The sequence below is a fragment of the Cupressus sempervirens genome, chromosome 8 (assembly GCF_028749045.1).
Source record: "Cupressus sempervirens isolate cs-2001-9-10 chromosome 8, ASM2874904v1, whole genome shotgun sequence".
Lineage (NCBI taxonomy): Eukaryota > Viridiplantae > Streptophyta > Pinopsida > Cupressales > Cupressaceae > Cupressus > Cupressus sempervirens.
In genome coordinates this window covers 51,027,116-51,051,289 of record NC_143125.1, presented here as the reverse complement: position 1 = coordinate 51,051,289, position 24,174 = coordinate 51,027,116, and the positions used below count along the sequence as shown (strand labels likewise).

At 36.4% G+C, this 24,174-nt stretch overlaps 1 protein-coding gene across 2 annotated transcripts in view; it reads left to right on the top strand.

Annotated features, from left to right (window-relative positions):
- The window catches only part of LOC149541565 (uncharacterized), a 182,886-nt gene that overhangs the window by 77,073 nt on the left and 81,639 nt on the right, over positions 1 to 24,174 (top strand). The window contains exons 4-6 of one of the 2 annotated variants that reach the window (XM_089796774.1): positions 16,938 to 17,560; positions 17,817 to 17,990; positions 22,545 to 22,905. In XM_089796774.1, the coding sequence (XP_089652900.1) occupies positions 16,938 to 17,560; positions 17,817 to 17,990; positions 22,545 to 22,905 (1,158 nt within the window). Of the gene's footprint in view, positions 1 to 16,937; positions 17,566 to 17,816; positions 17,991 to 22,544; positions 22,906 to 24,174 lie in introns of both variants that reach the window. The other variant, XM_089796775.1, reaches the window with a different exon arrangement.

The following is a 24,174-nucleotide window of genomic DNA, read 5'->3' as shown; positions in this document are numbered from 1 at the left end:
TGAAGTCCATCATTGCTTCTATTGTTTCCTTTGCTAGGCTTGTGGTTGGTTCATCGATACCTTGACCCTTCTTTGAGTCCATTGGGATTGAGATGGATTGCCTCCACCTTCTAGTATTCTCTTGATGCCCCCCCATCTTCTCCCTCCTTAACAAGACCTAAATAGTTGTATGATAGATGTCATATACAAGTAGTTCATTCATACTATTTGGGTCAACCCCTACAAGGGTCTTCATCCTAAGATTGGCTTTTACATAGAGCACTTTTTGGAGCTAAAGGGCGATCTCATTGTTTGCCCTTCCTACTTATCTCTCCAGTGGTCACATTCCATCTGAACCTCCCTTGGTTCTTTTAGAGTGGATTCACATTCCATTTGAACCCCCCTTGGTTCTTTCAGAGTGGGCTCACATTAGCTCTGGTGTGAGCTTGATCATTTGATAGACATAGTGCACATGATTTGTGGGATTTGCAACATTGGGAGATTGAGTCTAATGAGCACTTCATCTTTCGCTACCCTTTATACTATGAGATCAGAGTGAGGTTCTATTGCTTCTCAAGGTTTCAATGGTTAATGAAGGTGCTATTATCGTAAGTTACACGCATGTATGTATAACCCCATTAATAAGTGCTACTTTGGTTTCCATTGGTTTTTCTATATTAGTAGACTTCTTTGTAGTTCCTGGTGGGCAAGGAGAAAGGGTAGTTAATGAAATGGTACTCTTCAAACTTCCACTTCCTGTTGGATCATTGAATCTATACGATAAATTGGCACTCAAACTGAATCTATATGATAAATTGACACTCAAATTTTCTAAAAGGTTTCTCATGTCAACGAAAGTGATTCTATCATCATGAAGATCTGAATTATAACCTCTATAGTTTCTATTAACATTTACTGATATTTCTAAATGAGGATTACCTTGTAGTTTCATGCAACTTATCCTAACATCATGAGCACATTATGTTTGCTCTCTTCAATTGCTAAGAGCTTAATCAACACTTTGGGATACATGTCCTCAAGTCTTGGTCCACTCTGAACTAGATCTAGGCCTTGAACACGATTCCCTATGGGCTTGGACAAGGTCTAGGGTACAAACTGGTTTTGGCTTTGCCAAACCTAGACAAACCTACTAAGTACTTTAAGGTACTCCAAAAAATCTAGCCTAAATTTTGACACTTTTAGTTTGTTCTGACTTTTGTTAAAGTTTTCTTTTTGCCTATTTTATTTATGCAATTGTGAATGAGAAGAAAAACTATTTTTCACTATTACTAAGCTTTTTTTTGCTTGTCGTTGCTCAAGGAGCACGACATGCTCTTAAAGATGGTTCATGTGCTATTCCTACATGGTTGCAAGTTTTGAGAGCTCTCAAAGACATTGAAGGGGAATATTTCAACGAGAGAGGTAGGTTTTTGTTTATTTTAATGTTTTTTAAAGTTTTCCTTGCATTTGATTTTACAAATTGAAATGAACTCTCTAGTTTTGTTTTGTTTTTTTATTTTTTCATTTAGGTTTGTGGCTTTGTATACAATTGTTCAATGTTTATAGAATGGCAAGTGCTTCTAGTGCTAGGAAGCATATATCATTTTAAATAGACCCCAACTTTGCCTTATGGAAATAAGTGGAAATGTTATAACTACCAGGTGGTAGAGATTTCACTTGGATTTTTAGTCATTGCAAAGAGCAATATAACAATTCCTATAGTGGAGTGAAAGTACATTTGTGCTTTATCCCTCACAAAGGCATTAATTTTGTATAGACAAGCCAAGATGTAAATGTCTTCTTGTAGTGGAAATAGTAATGAAATATATTGAAGAGCAAGTAAAAGTAGACAAAGCACTTTGAAAAATATTTTCAGATTCTCATTCTTTGGAAACACTCAAGGATCTAAAGCCTCTCAATCAATTTTTGACCGAGTCTATCGAGGGCCATCTTTTCTTGCCTTGGAAACACTCAATGAGAGTAAAGAGATTGTCGAGCAATACGTAGCTTAACAAATCTATGCTAATGGATTGACATTCGATGTTGTTTGCTCATCTTAATGGAAAAAAATGGTGAGCTCAATTAATGACACTCCAAAGGAGTTCAAGGGCCTAGGTTATGGGAAGGTGTACACTTCCTACTTCGATAGAGAGGTGAACCATGTAGAAGATGCATTGAAGCCCATCAAGAATTCATCGATTAAATAAGGTATCCATCGTGTCTAATAAAGGTGCGATAAATTATGTTTTTGATCAATGTTATTGAAATGTGTCCCAAGTAGTGGATTGTGAAGATTAGCTGAAGGATAGCCCATTTATTGCCAACTTTCTTTGCAAAGCCATTGAGGAAGTTGCCCCTTGAAATGTTCAAGTTGTAATAGACAATGACAAAAGCTATAGGGCTGTTGGGTTATTGGTTGAAGAGTTCTATTCATGCATTTTTTTGACACCCTTGTGTTGTTGACAGACACAAAGAATTGGCAACCAAGTGCAATGGATCAAACTTGTGTATGCTGATGCGGTCGAGATCCAAATGTTCATCACCAACCACCATATGTCACAGGGAATGTTTAAAAATTCTAAACATTGGAGCCATTGAAGGTATTTTAAATCATTTAAATATCTTTTACTTAGAAAATTTGTATAGTTTTTAATTTTAATTTTGAAATAGGTTGCTAAGATCTGTTTGGCTTCCAAGACTCTTGTCAAGAGGGCCACATTTGTGTTGAATTTCAAAGATAGCAGAAGATTTAAAGGGGCAAATAGAAGTTGATTATGCAAAGAATGCTCCTACCAGTAGGATGCTTGATGACACATTACATATGACAAGTACAAGGTAAGGGAGTGTCTCATTTTCTTCAACAATAGAATAATTTTATACTTGTCCTGAGATTAAAGATCAAATTCTAAAGACATTTCATTTCATTCCGAAGGCTGGTCATCCTGGTTATTACAAGACTTAATAGGCAGATCTGTGAGAGATTCTTATGCGAAGGTATAAAAGATGACATTCTTAGATATGTTTGAGAGTGCTAAGTGTGCCAACAAAATAAAAATGAACATACCTGCCCTGCGGGTCTATTCTAGCCCTTGCCTATTTCTACACAAAGGTGGGAAAGTATTTCAATGGACTTCATTGCATGACTTCCCAAGGTGCAAGGGAAGGATTGTATCTTTGTGCTAGTAGGTAGGTTGACTAAGTTTGTTAATTTTTTTCTATTGCAGCAGGGTATACATCAGTTCTATTGGAAGATTTATTCTACAAAGAGGTGTTTAGACTTCATGAGACACCTACACATGTCAGTAGTGATAGGACATCAAGTTTATGAGTTTCTTTTGGCAAGAGTTATTGAAGTTCTGTGGTACTAAATTGACTCCTAGCACTAGTTATCACCCTTAGACTGATAGGCTGACAGAGATCATAAATAAATTGGTGGAAGGCTATTTATGAAATTATATTTTAGGGCAGTGAAAAGCGTGGTTAAGTGGTTGCATTTGCTTGAGTTATGCTACAACTCATCATATGACTATCAAGATGTCTCCTTTTATGGCCTTTTATGGTTATGAAGCTTTTAGCTTTAGTGACATACTTTTTGGTGATTGTGGAGTACCAAAACCTAAGTGATTGTGGAGTAACAAAACCTAAAGATCTTGAGGAGAGTAAAGATACAATGCTATCTTCTAGGGAAAATATATAACTTGCACAAAATTAGCAGTTGTTGTATGCTAATCAGCACCACATTGAGCAAATGTTTGGGGTAGGAGACATGTTTTATCTGAGATTGCAGCCCTTCAGGAAATACATTCTCAAAAGGAGTGGGTCAAAGAAGCTTAATCCTCACTTGTATTGACCTTTTAGACTGTCCATATAATTTTCCTTTTGAGCCATTTGAGAGTAGCAAGCTGCATATAATTTTCATGTATTTCGCCTCAAGAAGGCACTTGGGCATAATATGACTCCTATAGGGTTGCTTCCTTTGGATGAGGAAGACCAGATGATTTGGAAGAGTATTGTTAAGCAATACATAGTGAAGTGGAAGTACATACTGATGGAGGATGCTACTTGGGAAAGTGAACAAATTTTACAAGATCTGGAGTTGCAATTCTTTGATGACAACCAATCTTGGGGAGGGAGGACTATAATGTCTCCTTCGAGCTTGTAAAAAAGGGGAAGAAATGCTATTTTGGAAAAATATTGAAAAATTTAAAATGCACTTTTTTGAAAAAGTTCTGTAAAAACCAAGAAAAAACCACTTCCAAAAAAGTAGCAGAAAAGCAAAAACATTTTTTTTGAAAAAATAGCAAAAAGAATGAAGTGTTTTAGAAAAAAATGGCAAAAGCAAAACTTATTTTCCTAGGCATGCTCAAGTTGATATCTAATGTTATGTTATTGGAATGATTTTGGATTATGTGTTTTGATTGATTGATGATGATACCCCTCTTTCAAGTTGTTGGCTTCTGTGATTTAAAGTGTACCCTATCTTGTTGGCTCTCATACTCTTCAAATGAAATCCTTCGTGCTATAGTATTAAGTGATCCAAAAATTTTGCCTTTTAAAAGCCTTGAAAAATCTTGTTTACATTGATGCAACCAATGTACTTTTCTTGTTATTATCTTGTCATTATCAACTCATTACTTTTCTTTGGTAACAAAATATTTGCAACTGATATCTCTCTGGAGCAGGGGATGTGTAAGTTTTAAATTGTTTTAGTACTCCCTTGACGTAGTCTAGGCAAGAGAAATCCCCAAAAGAGATGTCCAACCTTGCAGCTAAATCATCATAGCGGAAATGACAAAAAAAAACAATGAACAACACTAGCAAATAAGTAAATATGATCTTCAATTTTTATCAAATTGGCATGCAAGTGTAGATTACAGATTATTTATCTGACATGCCTCATTACTAAGGTCATAAGCCTTATTCCTGAACTTCACAATCAAATATTTTGGTTCTTGTCATTACCAATCTTACTACTCGAATGCCACTCTCAAACAAGAACTACTACCCTACTTATATACAAGATCGCTAACCACAAGGCAACTTATCCAATTAACATTTAAGACAGAGAAACATATTACAAACAATATAGACCAGGAACCAAATCCATAAGAACACCCCCAATTAGATACATCATGACATGCAAACACACAAAGAGGTCGAACACATGTCCCGCAACACAGTTTAAGGCACCATTTAGCTTCGCATAATATGAATCTCCATTGCAAGCCAAATCTTCCCAAACTAGTTGCTAGAACATGAAATTGATATTAAATCTTAAGACAACTTCATCTAGTAGCATTAGATGAAGCTGTGAAGCTAGACATAGGATCTCTAGGATTCCTAGATCACACTATAAGGATCACATAAGATAACGAGCCATGTGTCCAACCAAAACAGAAATTAGAAAGGAAATTTTTCTGGGTGATGCAAGATTGCCAACTGCCCTTGGATTTTCTGACATCAAATACCCCACATGAATAGAAATTGTTTGTAATGTCCCCATTTTTAGCAGGTTCCTGCAGTTGGCCAAGTCAATGCGCCATAGCGACCCTTGTGAGTTGACAACATTTCGGGGGTCTCAGTTATGGATTTACTATTTTTAGTAAGTCTATTTTTAGTAGTTGCTATTTTTGGCAGTGCAGTGGCTGGCTTGACAATTGGTTGTCACCTGCAGTTAATCAAGTTAAGAATTGCATGAGCTCTTATTTATTTATTATTCATTGAGTTGCATTATTATAATAATGTTTATATTATTATAATAATGACTTTAAGAGATATTTCTAAAAGGCAAGTTTGAAAGTTTCTAGTGTTGAGTTCTTTTGGGAAACTTCCATGATTTATGAAGTGGAGTTTTATGGAAACTTTTGCCAACGAAAGCTTATAAATGAGAGCTTATTTCATTGGGAAGGATACACTTGATTGTATATTTGATTTTGTGCCTTTGTGGCTTTTTTCCTGCGCTCTAAACTATATGCCCTTGCTGATGTATAAAGGCTGGAAATTCTGAGAATTGCACTTACAATTTAGCTGCTGAGGTATAGCTAAGGTTGCCTAGCTTCTCTACTGTTCATTGCTGTAGCTGAGAAGTGTTTTCATTCCACTGCTGAAGTATAGTGGATTTGTTATTTGTTGAGTCTCCTTACTATATTCTTGTGCCTTGGAGATTTTGGTTGAGATTCAATTTTGAATTGTGGAGGTTAATGTTATTTGTTTAGCATCTACATTGGTTTCATATTGAACGCATTGACATTGGGACATCAGAATACCTGGAAATTCTTGCAGCCGTGGTTGGAGATGAGGACAAACTCAATAGAGGGTTGGGTCAACAACAACAAGGAGGCTGCACATTGTTTTCAAACCTGCAATCATGTTAGGAGCCATCGTAGCATTGCTGGGCCTGTGTTTTGCATTGCCAGGCCGTGAGAGAGTTGTTTGGAGGCACGTAACAACATTGATGCCCTCTGGAATTTTCTGTTTGTTTGAACTCCTTCCTTATTGTGGCTGCAACTTGCAAAAAGGGAACAGTTCGATTTGATTTCAGTCGGGACTAAAAGTGTATTTGGCTGGCGCTGAGGTTACTGATGGTGATATTGTGAAGGAGCCGCATCCGACACACATACTGGTCTCTTCTTCCAACCGGCAACACAAGGAGTTGTGTTACAAGAAAATCAGCTTCGGCTTGCATATTAAAATTCAGTTAGCATGTTGACGATACATAAAGAGGGTCGGCTAAAGATCAACAAATACGAATCAGGTTCTATTTACTCAATTCACTTGTTGGGGTATGATTTCGAAATGCAGTGTACTTAACCCTTGAATAAGAAATAAATTAAAGTCTTAATTTAGTATGCTTTCTCTCTCTCCCCACTTTGTTATCATTCATTCAAAGAACAATAAAGATATCAAAGTTGCTCTCATTCAAAATTTAGGTCTAAGTCAACATTACATATACTTGCATTTCTATTACTTTACTGGAGAGTTGGTTTGTCAAGTGTTCGACAAAATGCCAAAATCTGATTAGTAACAAAATTTGGTCTTTGTTTGAACTACTACCGGTTGAGGGTTCTTACAGTGGTATTAGAGCTTGCTTGCAAAGTGTTTGACAATATGTCAAACTATTAAAGAGTGAAGATAATTGAAAATTGATGTCATTTGAAGTTATAACTAGGTCCGAGTTATTACAGTGGTATCAGAGCTTGCTTGCAAAGTGTTTGATGAAATGTCAAACTATTAAATAGTGAAGATAATTGAAAATTGATGTCATTTGAAGCTATACTAGGCCAGGGTTATTAGATTGTTTTGTAAGAGGAACTTATGAACATCTGACATGATTCAAAGCATAAATCCCATGCTTATTCTTAATCTACATGTCCTCTTGATCAGTAAGGTACATTCTCTGCAAATGGCTATGCCAACTATCCAAATTCACAAGTCTAGTAGTATACTATCATCCATCAGGTGCCACTCTGCTACTGATCCCACAACCTCTGCCCTGATTCTCCAATCTACACCTATTGCTTATGACTTTGTCTCTTCTACAGGAAACAACCAACGCCTGCTTCTTCTCCTACTGCTTGATTCCACTTCAATTCTTACTCATCGACTTCTTTTCCTTTGAGAGTAACTTGCTGCTACAACACCATCTGGTTGTCATCAGGCTTCAACTCCATTGGTTTGGATCCATTTATTAAATCCTATAGCAATTGTACAACCTCAATAACCTTTTCAGCCACTTGTTGCAAAACCATCACCTTCTTATTCGAAGCGGTCTAATTTCATATGGTGGAAGTCCTCATTGTGAATTTTCTACCATCTTTTACATTGACACAACATTCCTTAGACAATCATGAATAGGTCTAATACAAAATCATATTGCCAAGGTCTATTTAGCAAAACATGGAAAACACTCATGTTAAGCACATCACATAGTATCTCATCCTGTATGGTTCGATGGTATATGGTTGTCTTGAAAACAACTTATCCCATACAAATAAGGGGTGCTTAAGTTTCCTTATTCCTAGATTTTATACCATTTCTTTTGATATAAGGTTATCAATAATACCATTGTCCATTATCACTTTGCAATATTGGTCACCTAATTTACAAACAATTTGAAACAATTGCTTTCTTTGCACAGGGTCCGGTTCCTTCATACCCGAAATGACTCTTTTAAACATCAGAGATTCTCCTGTCTTTAGTGCAACCTCTCTTTCAACAAGTTCATCAACATCAACTTGTTCCTCATGTGCGACTAGGTTCTGTTTTCCTTTTCCTTTGCTAGAACCAACAAAAAGTTGGAAAGCTCTGTTGATTTGGTGGTCACCACCTCCTCAGAGATTCGTGACATGGCTTAACTACCTCCAATGGATCAGGTTAAATTGGGCATGGACAGTTCGACCTTTTGGTATTAGAGCCTTGGGTCATGGATTCGAGTCTCCTTTCAGTGGGTGTCAGAGGCTTAGTTAGTGTTGAGGGGGAAATTGTTGACTTGGTGGTCAGCACCTCCTTGGAGATTTGTGACATGGCTTCACTGCCTCCCATGGATCAAGTTAAATTTGGCATTTGTATTGGGCATTGACAGTTCAAGCTTTTGATGCAACGATAGATAACTCCAAACCGCACTATGTCCAACATTTCTACATTTGAACAAGTATCTTTGAACTCTCTATTGCCACTGCCTCTTCCATGAACCTTTTAATTAGGTTCCTCTTCAATCACACGTTTACCATTATCTTCTCTTCCTTCAATTCTTTCCACCATTATGACCCTTAAACTTAGTGTGTGCTAACCTAATCTTTTGTGGATGCTTAACATCTTCAAGCTCAAAGTAATCCTCAAGTTCATTAATCCAATCTATCAACTCCTTAGAGTGTAATGAACTGACAAAGCAAGAAACATCCATTCTATTACTCTTACCCATTTGTGCCATAGCTCTTAGAAATCTTTCGTCTTCTGTAGGGTTCTCAAATTCAGTTGTCTCAAAACCTTCACCAACTTTTTTAAATTCATCTTTAGTCTTAGGGTTTCTCCTAACCCCAATAGAAGCATTCCACAGTCTTTACCTCATTTATGAATTCCTCCATAATTTTCTCTAGCCTTCTAGGGCTCATTCTTCTAGGTGACATCCTTGCAACTTAGGAATTTACTTCTCAACTTCCTCAACTTTGGCATTTTTATCGGTGTTGATTTGCCTAACACAATAAAGCAATCTACCAACACCTTCAATCTGCTTCAAACAAATTGTCAGCACAGTCTATTAAAATCACTAACTTTCCCCTCAACCGATCCACCGACTCTTCCTTTTGTGCATTCCTTTGCGATTGTAGGTTAGATCCAGTATTTGCCACCCTATAATCAAGATATTAGGATTCACAATCTTCGGTACTCAGTTTGATCAATCCTTTTGCGAAAACTTTGTTGTCATGCATAATTGACAATAAATACAATTGTGATCTGCCTTGCGCAAGTCCTTGGTGATGTAGGCTAGACCCATCATTCTACGACCCCACAAACAACAAATCTACAATTTCACAAGCTTAGAAACTCAAATCAGCAATCATAGCAATCACAACATAGCTTTGATACCATATGACATAGTCAAGGCAAGAGAAATCCCCAAAGGAGAGTCCAACTTTGCAGCTAAATCACTGCAGCCGAAATGAGAAAACAAAACAGTGAACAACACCAGCAAATAAGGAAATAAGTTCTTCATTTATCATCAAGCTGGCTTGCAAGTGCAAATTATAGATTATTCATTAGACATGCTTCATTACTAAGGACATAAGCCTTATTCCCGACCTTCACAATCAAATACATTGGCTCTCTTCATTACCAATCTTACTACTTTAATGCTACTTCCAAACAAGAACTACTACCCTACTTTTATACAAGATCTCCAACCACAAGTCGGCTTATTCACTCAACAATCTCCAAGACAAAGAAACGTGTTACAAACAATATAGGCCAGGACCCAAATCTATAAGAACGTGTGAGCACACAAGGAGGTTGAACACGTCTAACAACTCAAAACAACGTGCCATTAAGCTTCACAAAACGTGAATCTCCATCACAAGTCGAATCCTGCCAACTTGGCCGTTAGAAAAAGAAACTGAATATAGGACCCAACCAATCCTAAGACAGCTTCATCTGGAAACATTGAATCGAGCTGCAAAGCTAGACATAGGATCTCCAAGATGCCTAGATCACCCTATAAGGATCGCATAAGATAACGAGCCAATTGAACCGATTGCTATCCAAAACACGTTAAACTATCTAGCTAGAATAGAAAACAAACAATCAAAAAGGAAATCCTTTTGGGTGATGCAAGATTGCCAACTATCCTGGATGCTCCTGCATTATCCCACTGAGCCATAACTCTCGGCTCAGTTGTCGGTGTGACTAGTATTGGAATCCGGTAGTAACGAACTATTGACACCGTCATATTTCTTTCTCCATTCCATGTTTTGTTTCTGAGATCCACTAGATTCTGTAGTATAATTATCACAACTAGCACTTGCAGGTACTGTTAAATATCAGACTTAGTTTATATTGATTTCTATTCCTTAATAGATAGTGAGATATGTCAAACCTTTACAGTCAAGGTGCAGAAGGAAAGTTATTAAAGAAGGCATTTACACCCTTTGTAGAAAGAAAGATCAAACTTGTATGAGATATTGATATCTGCAATAGTTATTAATACTCGAAACTGTCTGCAGAGATTTATGGAGATCAACCTGTAATATCTGACGTAGAAGACTGATGTAACGTATGTGTTCATGTGTTGGTTTTACTGCAGATTGAATGTAGTATAAGTAAGAAGAGTGGTAGTCACGTCCTTGGTGGGAAGTGACTCCACCGTGGAGTCACGTCCCATCGGGTACATGACTCCCGGTTGTTTGATAGTTTAAACACAAACTAAACGTAAATCCCCATCGACCAGACTCATTAGTTTGTCAGTGTGTCAAACATGTGGATCATTCAATCGGTCTCCAAACGATATAATGTATAATATTTCATATATATATATATATATATTAGGTGAGTGTATATATATATATATATCCTGAATGAACTAATACATCAACAGGTACATTGTCAAAGTTGCATGATTTAGCATAGTGACCAGTCTGTCCGCTTGAAACAATTCACATTCCTTTTTCTGGATATTAATGATTTAGCTCTGCATTGACTTGCTTTGTGACCAAAGTTATGACTTAACGATTTCCATGAAAGTTTCATAATATTCTCCTTGTGCTGATTTGCAATTATGCCCAAACTTATGATATATATTGCATTGAGCTCGTTGAATCTTTCTTATCTTACAATCTATTGCCTTATGACCAAAATTCTTGCAAATGTAACAACAAACATTGAAAGATAAATACCTTTGAGCTTTCGGTTGTCTTACTCGTAACCTTTTTGCAGGTGTGTTTTGATTTCTGATATTACTTGTTGCCTCAACTTTTGCATCTTCCTCAACATTCACCTCTTTAACTTGGTCATTCTGTTTCAAGCTCACTGATAAACCCTCTACCTTCTTTATCTTTGTGATCTTTTGATAACTGCAGTAATTGATCTAAGATAGTGTTGTTTTCACATGCCTTAGATTCTGCCTTCAACTATTCCAATTCTAGTTTTATCTTCTTATTTTGCTATTCAGTCTTCCTTGAAATCCAGTTTTGTCACTTTCCATTCTTCCAATACCTTCTCTTGTTCAAACCTTGTAATTCAAGCATTCTTCGATTTGTAATTGATCCAGATCTGATGGGATCTTCTTTCTTAGCCTTTACATCTTATTTCCGGAATCAAATCTGTGCTATTGTTCTTTGATTTTCTCAGTTCTGTTAGTTCTTGTTCCAACTTTGCAGTTCTATCCTTTTGACTCTTTCAGCTTTCAACTGACTTCCTTGTGCCTTACCTTGAACTTCTTAATCTGATCTCTTATTTTGCAATTCAAGTATTTGCTTCCATTAGGTTTTCCTTCAGCCCCTCATTTTCAGATCCAGTGCCTTGAGTATCACTAAACATGATCTGCCAATCTTCTTCAGAGTAGAAATCTCTTGCATCTGTTCAAACCCCCAAAATCTCCCTCAAGCGGTTAAGCTCTATCTGCATGGGACCAAGCATTGATACCAATTGTTAAACAGGTTGAATAACTCAGAGGGGGTTGAATCAACTATTCTCATACAACTTTACAAACGTTTTCTTTGTGGTTTAACACTCAATTCCAATAACAACATAAGATTTTTTCAGTTTAGCACATCAAAAATCCATAAATATAAGCATGAAATACACAGGAACATTGAAAGAGAACACCAGATTTTACATGGAAACCCTAATTGGGAAAACCACAGAGCAGCTAATCATCGTGAAATATGAAAACGCTTGTTAAGGTGACATCAAAAGGTGATTTGACACAAGAGGCTCACTGCCAGATATTTCTCACTGCGAGAAGGCTCACTGTTAGATGACTCATGCCTACAATAAGGCTTACTGCCAATACACGGGCTCATTGTCAGAAGATATGAAAAGAGATAAAATCCACGTGTAAGATCTGCAACTGCTCTGCAGAAACACGGATCTCCATTGCATAGATTTGTAGTCATCTAGCATATAAGCCACGAAAGCCACACATGTCATACTCTAATCATTCTTATCATTCATGGATACTTTGTAATATTCTCTGCTAGTTTTGGTTTAGAAATAATGACTTTGACTATGCTGGAATTTCTTCGAACAATTGTTATGGAAAAGAGTCCTTGAACAATTTATTACTATATCATGCCCTATACTGTCTCATCAAAGCTATAACTGTGAAATAGATGTATCAAACAAATATACCAAGTTTGCAAGCAAGTCTGAAGTGGAACTTGATTCAGAATTTAATGGTAATGTATTTCATTCATAACAGTGAATCAATGGCCATAAATCTATACTCAGAAAATATGATTACAGACTTTACCAAATAGCTGAGATTTGCAATTATTAATAATGCAGAATGAGTAAGAAGGGACAGACCTGTAACAATGAGGAAAGCTGTCTAGAGATTCTGGAGAAACAACCAGTATTCAGCTGTCACCACTTCCAGGCGTCTAACCAATCAGTCTCTGGTTACTGTGTGTATTCCGCCAAATCCCGAGCTATGGAAAGGACCCGACTTGGCTGTGGGGGAAAGATGAGACCAATGTCATTGCTCCAAAACAAGGGATGTGAAATTCCCATGTTGCTGGAGGAGGTTACATTACATCTGCTGCCTGATGAAGCTGCCGTAGCACACAGTAGCTCTCCCGTGATTACTTCCAGACTATGCGTCGTAGCTTCCCATTGCCATTTAACGTTTCTGAAACTATTCTGCCGTCATCATTTAATATAGTGACCAGTTCCTGTCACGGCTCCTTCCTGAGATGTTGATGGTCACGTACAGGATGGCACTGAGGAAAGAGTGTAGAAATGCAGGTTTGTCTATACTTCCCCTAACCTGAGAACTCAGCTACAGGAAGTGAACACTGTCAATATAAATCAGAAACGCAGGGCTTATACTCACTTGAGTCTTCACCAACATCTACAGCTGTGGAAAGACTATCTCCCTATCCGCCGTCTCATGCATCAACCTGGAGATATGTAAATGCCAATGCCATACACTGACCTGTTCTTCAATTTGCTGTTTAACTTCCAGTTTCTGCTAGTTCCCCAATAGACCCTTCGAATTCAGTTCTGAGTTTGTGGTGTGAGTTCTAGGTTTGGCATCTAGTCTCATTTTTTATTCTGTAAGGGTTTTCGTCATTAGAAGAATCCAGTCACATTAAGCAACCATTAAGATTTATAGGAATATCATATATTCGTTGTGCTTTTCCCAAGACTGAGCCTCCTTTTTATAACCTTGAAGTGAGGAAAGAGTGTTGGAATAAGATACGTGGGATAAAACACCAATTTCGTCTTCTAGTCAATTAAGTCACTTTATAAAGTGAATGTCTTAATAAAACATAAACTAACTTTATTAAAGTACTTTAATACATTAAATGACGAACTTAAGACAAATCTTCCCTTGTGACTGGCAGGCATCCTTTTTGGAAATACCATTAATCTATCCGGATGTGGAGATAGATTAACTAGGCGCCAAAAGAACTAGCGCAAAAGAGGGGACATGACATACTTCACCCATACACAATTCGGATACTAAAGGTTGTTTATTTATATCAGTATCCGATCTCACGTATGTCATCTTCACACCTAATGTATGACATGACTGGTGCATCAGATATTACAATTAAATAAGACACTGCCATACAATTCACAAAGAAGTCAGACTTAGGATATTACAACTCATGTTTCATTCGCCGAGGGCATTTGAGCACTGTAACCCAGACCAAAAGATGATACATAAAATACTTGTTACCACTGATAGGATGCTGTCTTGAATATGTTGTAGCCGATATGCTGATCCATCAGGAAACCTAAGATGTCTTCATCATGAACCTTCCTTATGCACCACTAAAAAATCCTGTCACATTACCAAGTGCTAACAAGATGCATCCAAAACTGTCAAGCACCCACTGATACCATAGAGTATCAGTATTAAGGTTTTGACATCAGTGACAACCAATGTCAGTGCTTCCTCTTGTATTCTAACGCTTAATATATATTCTGAAGAGTGGCTTCTTTTCCACTTTTTAGTTGCTCATTAACTAATCTTAATTGCTGCTGTTTATTTCTAATTCAGGTTTATTTTTGAATTCCTAAACAATTCTAACCTGATTATTCTATAGTTTATTTTCCAATTTTCCTTGCTCCATCCACGTCCCCTTCCAAAAAAAATATTTTCCCTTATATATCATATGGTGAGGAAGTCACAAGTCTTAACTACATGCCCCTTGACCTTTCATTAAACATAACAAGCTTGTAAATATGTCATTTATTTATTATATATTATTAATTTTCTTAATTATTATTATTTATTAAACCCTGTTTCAGAAAGAGATCCATGGCGAATCCTTCTCAGAGGCGGGTATAAGGTCTTGCTTGTTATAGAAGAACAAATTATCAGTTGTGTTATTAGCTCAGTGATTTAGTTGTTTTATTCTGTTGCTTTTACATATTATTTGTCTTGCTTGAGGTCTAGAATTGATTGTGTGCATACCTTAGGCTTGCTTGCTTTGTTCATAGAATCAGATCCCCCCTAATCTTGATCATTTGTGACTACTCTGGCAAATTCGTCTTATTCAGTAGTGATTGTGGTGAGCCCCTTGCATTGTTTGTGTTTGTAGTTTTCTTAAGACTCTTTCAAACACAGCATACCTTTTAGTTCTTCCACCCTTAGTGCCTGTCTGTTTGTAAAGCATAAAGAGAAAAGTTTCAAGATTGAGAACTCATATCAATTAATCTTTAACTGTTCTACAATATTAATGTTACTCTACTTTCACACAGCGTTCTATATAGGCACTTGGTAATTATTTTTTGAATTAGTTTTTACATAGGGGCATGGGCTTTGATCACAATAAATGTTCTGGCATGTATGTTCTGTATAGAAACTACATAAAATAGTGGCAAAGCAATTGTAGTTCTTGGTTCAAGAGAGCACTTGAAATGCTGCATAAGGTATTAAATGTACCCTTCCATTCTGTGGCCATATTAGCAAATGCTCCATTTTATATATTATTCACACATGGATTTGCATATATAAGTATTATTGTTTGATTCTTGAGAGTCAACAAAGCAACTGTTCTAATATGTGTTAATTAATCCCAAATAGTTTAGGATAGAGTTGACAGCCCCCTCCTGCAATGGGGCACTCTAAAAAGAAGTCTGTCAACCTCCATGCCATGCACCATCTCATAGAGCTGCATGGGAGTGAAAATAAGAATTTACACTCCATGGGCTGCACGTTATCTCAAGCAGGAAATGCATTTAAAGTGTTTAGGAAACAAATGTTTGACACCCTTAACAGTGTTGAGGATCTAAATTTCCATTGGTTCAATGTTCTACCCATAGTCCTTTGCTTTACCGTTGTTTGCTGCTGTGCATCTCTCTGAACTATTGCCAATTTGTTCTGTAATACTTACTAAGATAGGTGATTTTGCATATTACTTTAAGTCTCAATGATAGTCCATGAAATATGGCTGATACTATCTTGATGTGCTTTGATTATTTCAAACAGGAATGGTTCAATGCTTGTGAAGTCATTGTCTCAATCCGTCATTGGGAAACACAAGCAATGGGAGTAATTCCTTTTATTTCTAGTCTTAAGGAATTCGCTATGATTTTTTGAGTGGTGGAACCAATTCATTATCATTTAATGTTTGGTAGAACTAGAGTGGCCTTCCCTCCTGGGAGGCTTATAGTATTATCCATGCAAATTGTTTTTCTATTTGCTAAATTAATTCTGCATTCTGCATTCAACCACCTATGAAGGAACTGAAAGATGAGTGAGTGTTCTCCTCTGAAAGCATGTTGGTGTAACTTATAGTGACAGTGGAAGGAAGAACATCTTATATTGTGTGTGTGTGCATGTGTATGTATGTATGTGTTGTTATACTTACTACAGTATTCAAGTTAAAAACAAAACATAAGAATTACCAAAATAATGAGTGGTGGCTTTTGAAAAAGGAAAATTAAGAGTTGCATACAAAGCTATATTACTAAAATATAGCTCTTCAAATGAAAATAAAATAAACCAGAATTATGTTCCATGTAGTATGAATGAATAAAATTATTCCAAAGTAAAATAAAGCAATTTATGCAACTTGAGTTTTTTACTAGTTTCAAATCAAGCAGTGGAAAGAGCAGATTTATTCAAAATCAAGTATAAGTGATTGGTTTTGAAGTAAAGACAGGCTCCTTTTGACTTTAAAGCATTGTGCGATTTGCGTTAGTAACATTACTGATAGGGTTGTCACAAATGCAACATTTTCTGGATTACTTGCAATCATTTTTTGATCTTACACTGTGATGTTCCCTTGCAGGTTTGTGAAAGTGTTGAGTCAAAATTATGTTGTAAAGAACTTGTAGAATCTGAACAAGCACTCGTGGATATTTTTGTTAGCTTGTGCAAGTTTGAATGGCAGGCAGGTCATCAGGAATTAGCTATTGGATTGTTTCAGGCAGAGATTGAGTATAGTTTATTTCCTCCATTGCTTCAGCTGACTGAAACAAATAAACAAAGATTATTTGAATTTTTCTGGAATAGTGAAGGTGCAAAAATAGGGGAAGATGGGGCTTTAGGATGGGCTGTATGGCTAGAGAGAGAGGAGGAGCAAAGACAGACAGAAAAGTTACTTAATGCTAATCTGATAGAGACAGAATCAGGAGGTTGGACAGGTTGGTCTGAGCCTCCCTCCAAAGTTAGCAAAGAGTTGTCTGGTGAAGACCATGCACTTGAAGAAAAGCTATTTCCAGGAGATGACAATGAAGATTTAGATGCTGAGGACTCAAAGAAAGAAGATGATATAGAATCTTTACTTGGAAAGCTAGGATTGAATCTTAATCCTGGTAAAGAGGTTGAGGTTAATGATCCTCTTATTTGGAAAAGATGGGCAGATGAAGAGGCAAAGCGAGATAGGGAGCAGTGGATGCCAGTCCATGCAAAGTCTGGTACTTCACCTCCTCTGTCAGTTTATATAGTGTTATTTCTATAAGCTATTTCTGATGAATTCCACTTTGATATATTGCCAATTTAGTTGATCAAATTCATGTTAGAGAAAATATGGTCTAGTCATCATTAAGTGCATGCTTTGTCTCCCAATTTATCACTTTAGTTGTAGTTGCAGGGGTGCAGGAACTTTTAAATTGTGATATTGTCTCGTAGTTGCTAGGCTAACTTTGTTTTCTAATTTTGGCTAAAGAGCAGGGAATACTATATATCATGATGGGGAAGAAAATGAAGATGATGAACAGCTTTCAAGGGTTGTCTTATTTGAAGATATCAAAGATTATCTTTTTGGTTTGCACTGTAATGAAGTTCGTTTTTCTTTGATTGTCCAGTTGATTGATTTCTGCGATGGACCAATCAGTCAGTGGTTAGTACCCAGTTATACCTTTTTTCAATCTTTTTTCCTATTTTATTTTCAATCACCCTGTATGTAATTATGAACATTTTTTTCCATCAGAAACAATGTTTATCATTGGTTTATAGTTTTTCCAGGTAGTCAAAGCCAGTGATATCTATAATGAATTAGTCTACATTACTTGGTTTCTCATTATTAAATGGCGCTTTATTGTCAGCTTTGTAATTCAGCCGTATCTGATCAGCATTTTTAATCTTTTATCGTCCTTGACCTATTCTATTTGCTCTGTTACATGTTTTTGCTCTAAATCTTTTGAGCGCTGGCAATGTCTCAATTCAGTAATCATTTTAGCATGTCTTAATAGGCTAACATCAAAGGTGTTGCCTAATTCTTCAGGTTACAAAGCTCTTTTTTTCAAAATAAAGGAAAAAAGCACATGTTTATTTTTTCACTGCATAGATTGTCGGGTTGGATCCACACCTTTTTCATCAAACACAGACTTACAAAAACCGGAGTTGCATTTTCCAGAGCTCAGAGCTATGTATAATTGCTACAAAGACAAACTTCATCGTCCCAATGGTTGAGTTTGACAATCCTTTCCCATAGTCTTACAAACAGGAGGGTCTCATATGGTTAATCTTGACATGTATCAATCTCAATCTAAACACACATAACTATGTCATAACCAAAAAGGGAAAACTACTGACTGCAGACAGATTCAAAGCAGAGCTTTTACTAATCAGGAAGGCTGAAGCTTTGCTTCCTAAATGAGGGCCTGCACTGCCAGCTTGATTACTTTCCTGTCTAAACACTCTAGGGTCTGTTTTGGTGGTTGCAGGGGAGCTATAAGCCCCATCAGTCCGACTCCTTTCTCGAAATTCCATTGGCCATAGATAAAAAACTAATGCATTTTCTAACATCTCCATCATTGCCTAGAATAACCTTCATTTGAGCTCCTCAAAAACACACATTTTTATTGTTTTGGTAATTTCCTTTTAAGAGGAGCCAGCTTGGTCACAACTCACAAGTAATACATTGCACAGGCCACCTCAGTATTCTGACACAGAGAAATTAGTAAGGGTTTGCATTACCTCTTTGTCCCTTAGAATAGCCTGCAAAATCAACACGAAGGCTGTAGAAAGATCTGTATTAATCTTAGTTTTGTCACCCTCGAGAAATTCATCACATTGTGGCATTTGACCTCCAAATAAAAACTTTATCCTATCTTAGATGTGTAACTTTCCTTGAAAGGCCATCAAATGTTTCTGCATGCTCAAATTTGGCCATGGAAACTAGAGGGATGAAACTCTGGAGTTCCAAATGAGGACCGAATATTATTATTACTGTAATTTTCCGTATATAATGATCAAAGCCACCCTATGGGCAAGACTTGAAATGGTTTCAAACCAAGTGTATACTCTACATGCGGTGAAAGGATTAGGAAATATGCTTTCTATCTACTAGCTTGTGTGATATCATTATCAGAGCTAATTGCTAAACCATTGACAAAAGCCCGGCTTCTTCCTTTTTATTCGTTACCAGATTAAGCTTCTTGGATGCTACCTTAATCAACTTACCCCTAGGTTGGATAAATGTAGCTTGCTCCAGAGAACCCCGAATCCTCCTTGGAAGTCTTGTCGAAACTAAGCTTGTGAACCCATCTGAAGGTTTTGCCAATGTTCTGTTCTTCACCTCATTTTGTTCACTCACAGTTAATGAATGGGGCAAAAAATATATTCTAGAAGATTTAATGATAGTTTACATGATTAAATTTTAAATTGCTCCATTTTGGTTCTACATATGTACCAGCAAATAAATAATGCAGGTGTAGAGAAATTGTTTGTGGTTGCTAACTATCAGATATCTGTAACTATCAGATACCTCCACAGATATCACTTATTTTGATGCATGATTACATCAGTTCTGCATTCATTAGGATTAACCGTAATAATTTAATAAAGTGTTTCCATGCACCTGAAAGCTAGTAAATTAGCATATAAATTGTTCATGGCACACACGGCCCCAGTCTTGAATTCAAATGACCATACAATCAATTTGTACACTTTGTAGGTCTAGAACACTAAACAATATCTTAAACTGTTCCTTTCATGTAGCCACTCCAATATGGACTTGGGAGAGAAAATCATATTATTTGTTGAATTTGGATAAGCATGTATACTATCCAAGTATTGAGGACACAGAATGATCAAGATGCATTACATATTGTTCTTCTAAACCTTCGTTGCTAAGTGAGGTATTATGACTACTTCCACTCTAGGAGCATAGCCTCTATGGTGAGCACCAGTTGACAGTTGTCACTACCCCACAGTGAAATAGTGCTCTTAGTGACTCCACATGCTTCACCATAATGTCGTAGTTACACATTGATAGCACTCTGCCTCTCAAAGGCTTTCTTGTAATGTTAAACTGATCAGTGGATTGGGAAGGCTGTTCCTTCTCCACTGACTAGAAATGCTTCCTATAGTCTAAGAATTCTCTGACCCGGTCTCTTAAGATTCGAGTGAATCAACTTAAAAGGTTTCATACTATTAATGTATGGTTTCAGGTATGCTTCAAACAACCTGATTTAGTTCAGCATTCATAAGAAATCCGATTAATTCAACAACTCACTTGTGGTTTCTTTTTATATCATATCTTCCGTGTGAAAAGCATGGAACTGACATACATAGGCAAATCTTGTTTTTTTTTTTTTTTGGGTTATCACAATTTTAGCATACTGGAGATGATTTCTAACTTTAGGCTCTCTTTAATTCTGTTTAATTTTTTAGTACATACAGAAAAGTAATTTTACGCCTGATGAACATTGATGTATATTCCAGTTTGTATGTAGGGCATATTATCCATAACTTGAACCTGATATTTATGCAGTAGTATGATTTTGATTTGTAGTCTACATAGAGATGAGGAGGCTTTCTCTTATTCTTTTGATACTTGCATTTGAGATGAGGCTTTTTCTTATCACAATATATTCAATATTTTAATAAAAAATGCAAGGAAATCCGGCGACGCATTCCTGGCACTTTTTGACATGTCTCTGTTTCCAAGACGTCCTGGGGACGGGTTGGGGAAAAGCCATTCCCAAATACTGAAAATTTGTAGGAAACATCACGGAAATTTGGGGACAGTGGCACTTCTTAGAGGGGGGTTCCCCTGTACCCAAGTCAGTTGAGGACACCTGTGAGTCTGTGACATCCCCCGACCATCCTGGGGATAGTCAGCAGTCCCCTTTTTTCCTGTACTTGTAAAAAAAAAAAAAGGCTCAAATGCTTTAAAAAAAAACATTTTTATTTCTTTGTATTGGTCCCCACACCTCAGTAATAGTGTGGAAGTGTCATACATGTTATTCTACATAATTTGCTTCTAACAAGTGGTTGCATGCCCGCAACATCGGAACTCTCACTGATATGAAGGGTAAACAGTGCTGAATCATAGCCAGAAGGACTCTTAAATATGAACAACAACTTTGTAATCTATTTCACAAACACCCAAAACCTGGTAGTGCATAAAGAAGTGGTTGTAGGTCATAATGGTAATAGAATACTAACAGAATATCCCCCAATCAGAAAGAATCAATGAGCTACTTGCAAACAAGTGCTAGAATGATCAGAGTCAAATCAAGAAGCCACTGTGCAAAATTCAAACTTAATTACAGGTTTGATATTCAACTGTTTGAGAGTTAAAACTTAAAACGGCCAAAAATAAATAAATCATCAGACACCTTCCCAAAACATCAAAGAACACTCCCAACATTACCCCACAGCAACTTTAATCATCAACACGACCAGACAGCAACAAAGGTGTCAAGAGATGGAAGGAGTCATACCCAGCAGATCACATGAGGTGTGCAAGAGGTACAACCTGTACCTGGTTGTACTTTTCAGGCTGTAATAAACTCACACTCCTTTAAACTCACATGCCTGACCTGGAAATGAACATCAATGGGAATGTCTAGTACATACTAATCGATACAACCAATATTGGTGGTCAAACGAGCGCATCATTGATCACAAATGTTATATGTTAACATTCTGCATGCTTTATCCCTGTTTTCATATGAATATTACATATATATGTATGTTTTAACTATGTTTTCATGAGTATTTAAAGCTTCCTTATATATTTTAAATTTTCCTCATATTTTATGTAGATGTCCCCTTTGCTGTCCCCTAGCCATACACAAAATTGGCAAAAAAATTGCCATCCTGAAAATGCGCCCCTCCCACCCCCCTGTCCCCTGCAGTTCCCACCCTAGAAACTTGGGGTGATATAGAAAAAATATAAACTCTGATTCCTACATTCATTGTTGAAGGGAACTGCAATATTTTTCAAAATATTGGCAACTGGTATTTTATTGATGTCTGTTACAAAACACTTTGCTATGAAAAACTGAATTGAAAAATGTAGTAGTAGTTAAAAGTATGATAGGAAAGAGTATCTTCTTTAATTTAATTATTACTGCTTGCTGACCAATTTTATCATGGTTGAGGAAAGCGTACAAGGTTATTTAGTGAGCTTTGAATGCTGATAGGTTGTCTTTTTGTTCAGGAGCTGTACTAATAGTTCAAGCTGGAGGCGAAAAATTGCTGATCTGGACTCTTTATCTGATCGTTTCTGTGAAGAAGTACAAATTGTGCAACATGCTTTAGTTGAGAAGCAAATGACTTCAAGTAAAATTGATTTGGAAAGGATTTTTGGGAGTGGTGATTCATTGTTTAAGGCAAAAGATTGCGCAAAATTTCTTCATAATGTGTTACTACTTGCTAGTAAAACATTCCCTCAGAATCGTCACTTGAAAGAAGCATTGTTGATTACTAAAGGGTATTTGACAGCTGAAGTGAATTCTAGGATGAGTCAAGTCACTGGATCACGAGCTCTTGCAAAAAAACTCCTAAAAGATAATCGTCAGGTATTTGGTACTAGCATGTACCCAATTAATGAAATTTGTTTAGTAGTTCACAAAAAAATTACTAAAAGATAATCGTCAGGTATTTAGTACTAGCATGTACCCAATATATGAAATTTGTTTAGTAGTTCACTATGATGATAGTAGCACAAAGTGAAGTTGTATGCCATTTTCATGAGATGTAAATTAGTTTAAACTTTAGTTTAGTTCTATATTGTCATAGCACTAGGATCCCTAAAATCCTAGAAGAGAGTATGATATTTGCTGTTCTGTTATATGGTAGTCAGAGAAAACATGGCTTGTGAAGACTAATCATATGGTTTTCTTTCAAGAATCTAATGATGCAATCATTGCACCAGCAGATCATAACCTAGGTGATTTTAGCATGCCATTTTCATGAGCTGCAAGTAAATCTCAGTTTATTCTAGTTCTATACTGACAAGTCACAAAGATTACTAAAATGTATGATATCTGTGGTTTTGTATATAAGGCAGTCAGAGCAAATGTATGTCATGCAGACTTATCATATGATTTAGTACAAGGATTTTAGTAGTGCAATAAGTATCATACATCTAGATTAAGAATGTAATAAATGCAAAAATAATCTAGAATTTGCACTAGACATCTGTTGCTTTAGAAAAATGGTGGCATAACTAGTTTCCTTGTCATTTTGGGTAAAGCTTTTAAAAAGAAACCATTACTTCAAGGTACTAACAGTTTTCAATGTTACATGGAATAGACAAGGTATGTTCAAGTCTGTGCAGATAACACATACAGTATGCATATAAAAATTAATTTGCAGATAAAATAGATGATCACATACTACAGAGAAACATACTGTATGATATTACATATGTGATATACAGTTATAGATAATAAAAATGATGACGCCATATTAAATAATCAATAATCATGAATATAACGGGCACATAGATATATCATATGATCATTATCCTACAAGGCAGTTGTTGGAACTAACTTAATGTTAAAACTAATTTTTATGACTTGGGTGTACTGTGTTCGTCATAAACTGAGGAATATTTGCCTGTATTGTTTAATATAGTACATTTATGCCTAAATTAAATGAAGATTCATGAATGGCAGAACAGATCTCCAGTATGGCTAATTTTTTCCTTGAATTTAGGAAATGCAAAAGACAAATGTTGTATACACTGAAACCTAGCTGTCGCTCACTTTTCATCCCATCACCCCAATCTCAGCTCCTAGCAAACATGCATTCACTAAATAATTCACTTCTATTAATTAATCCAC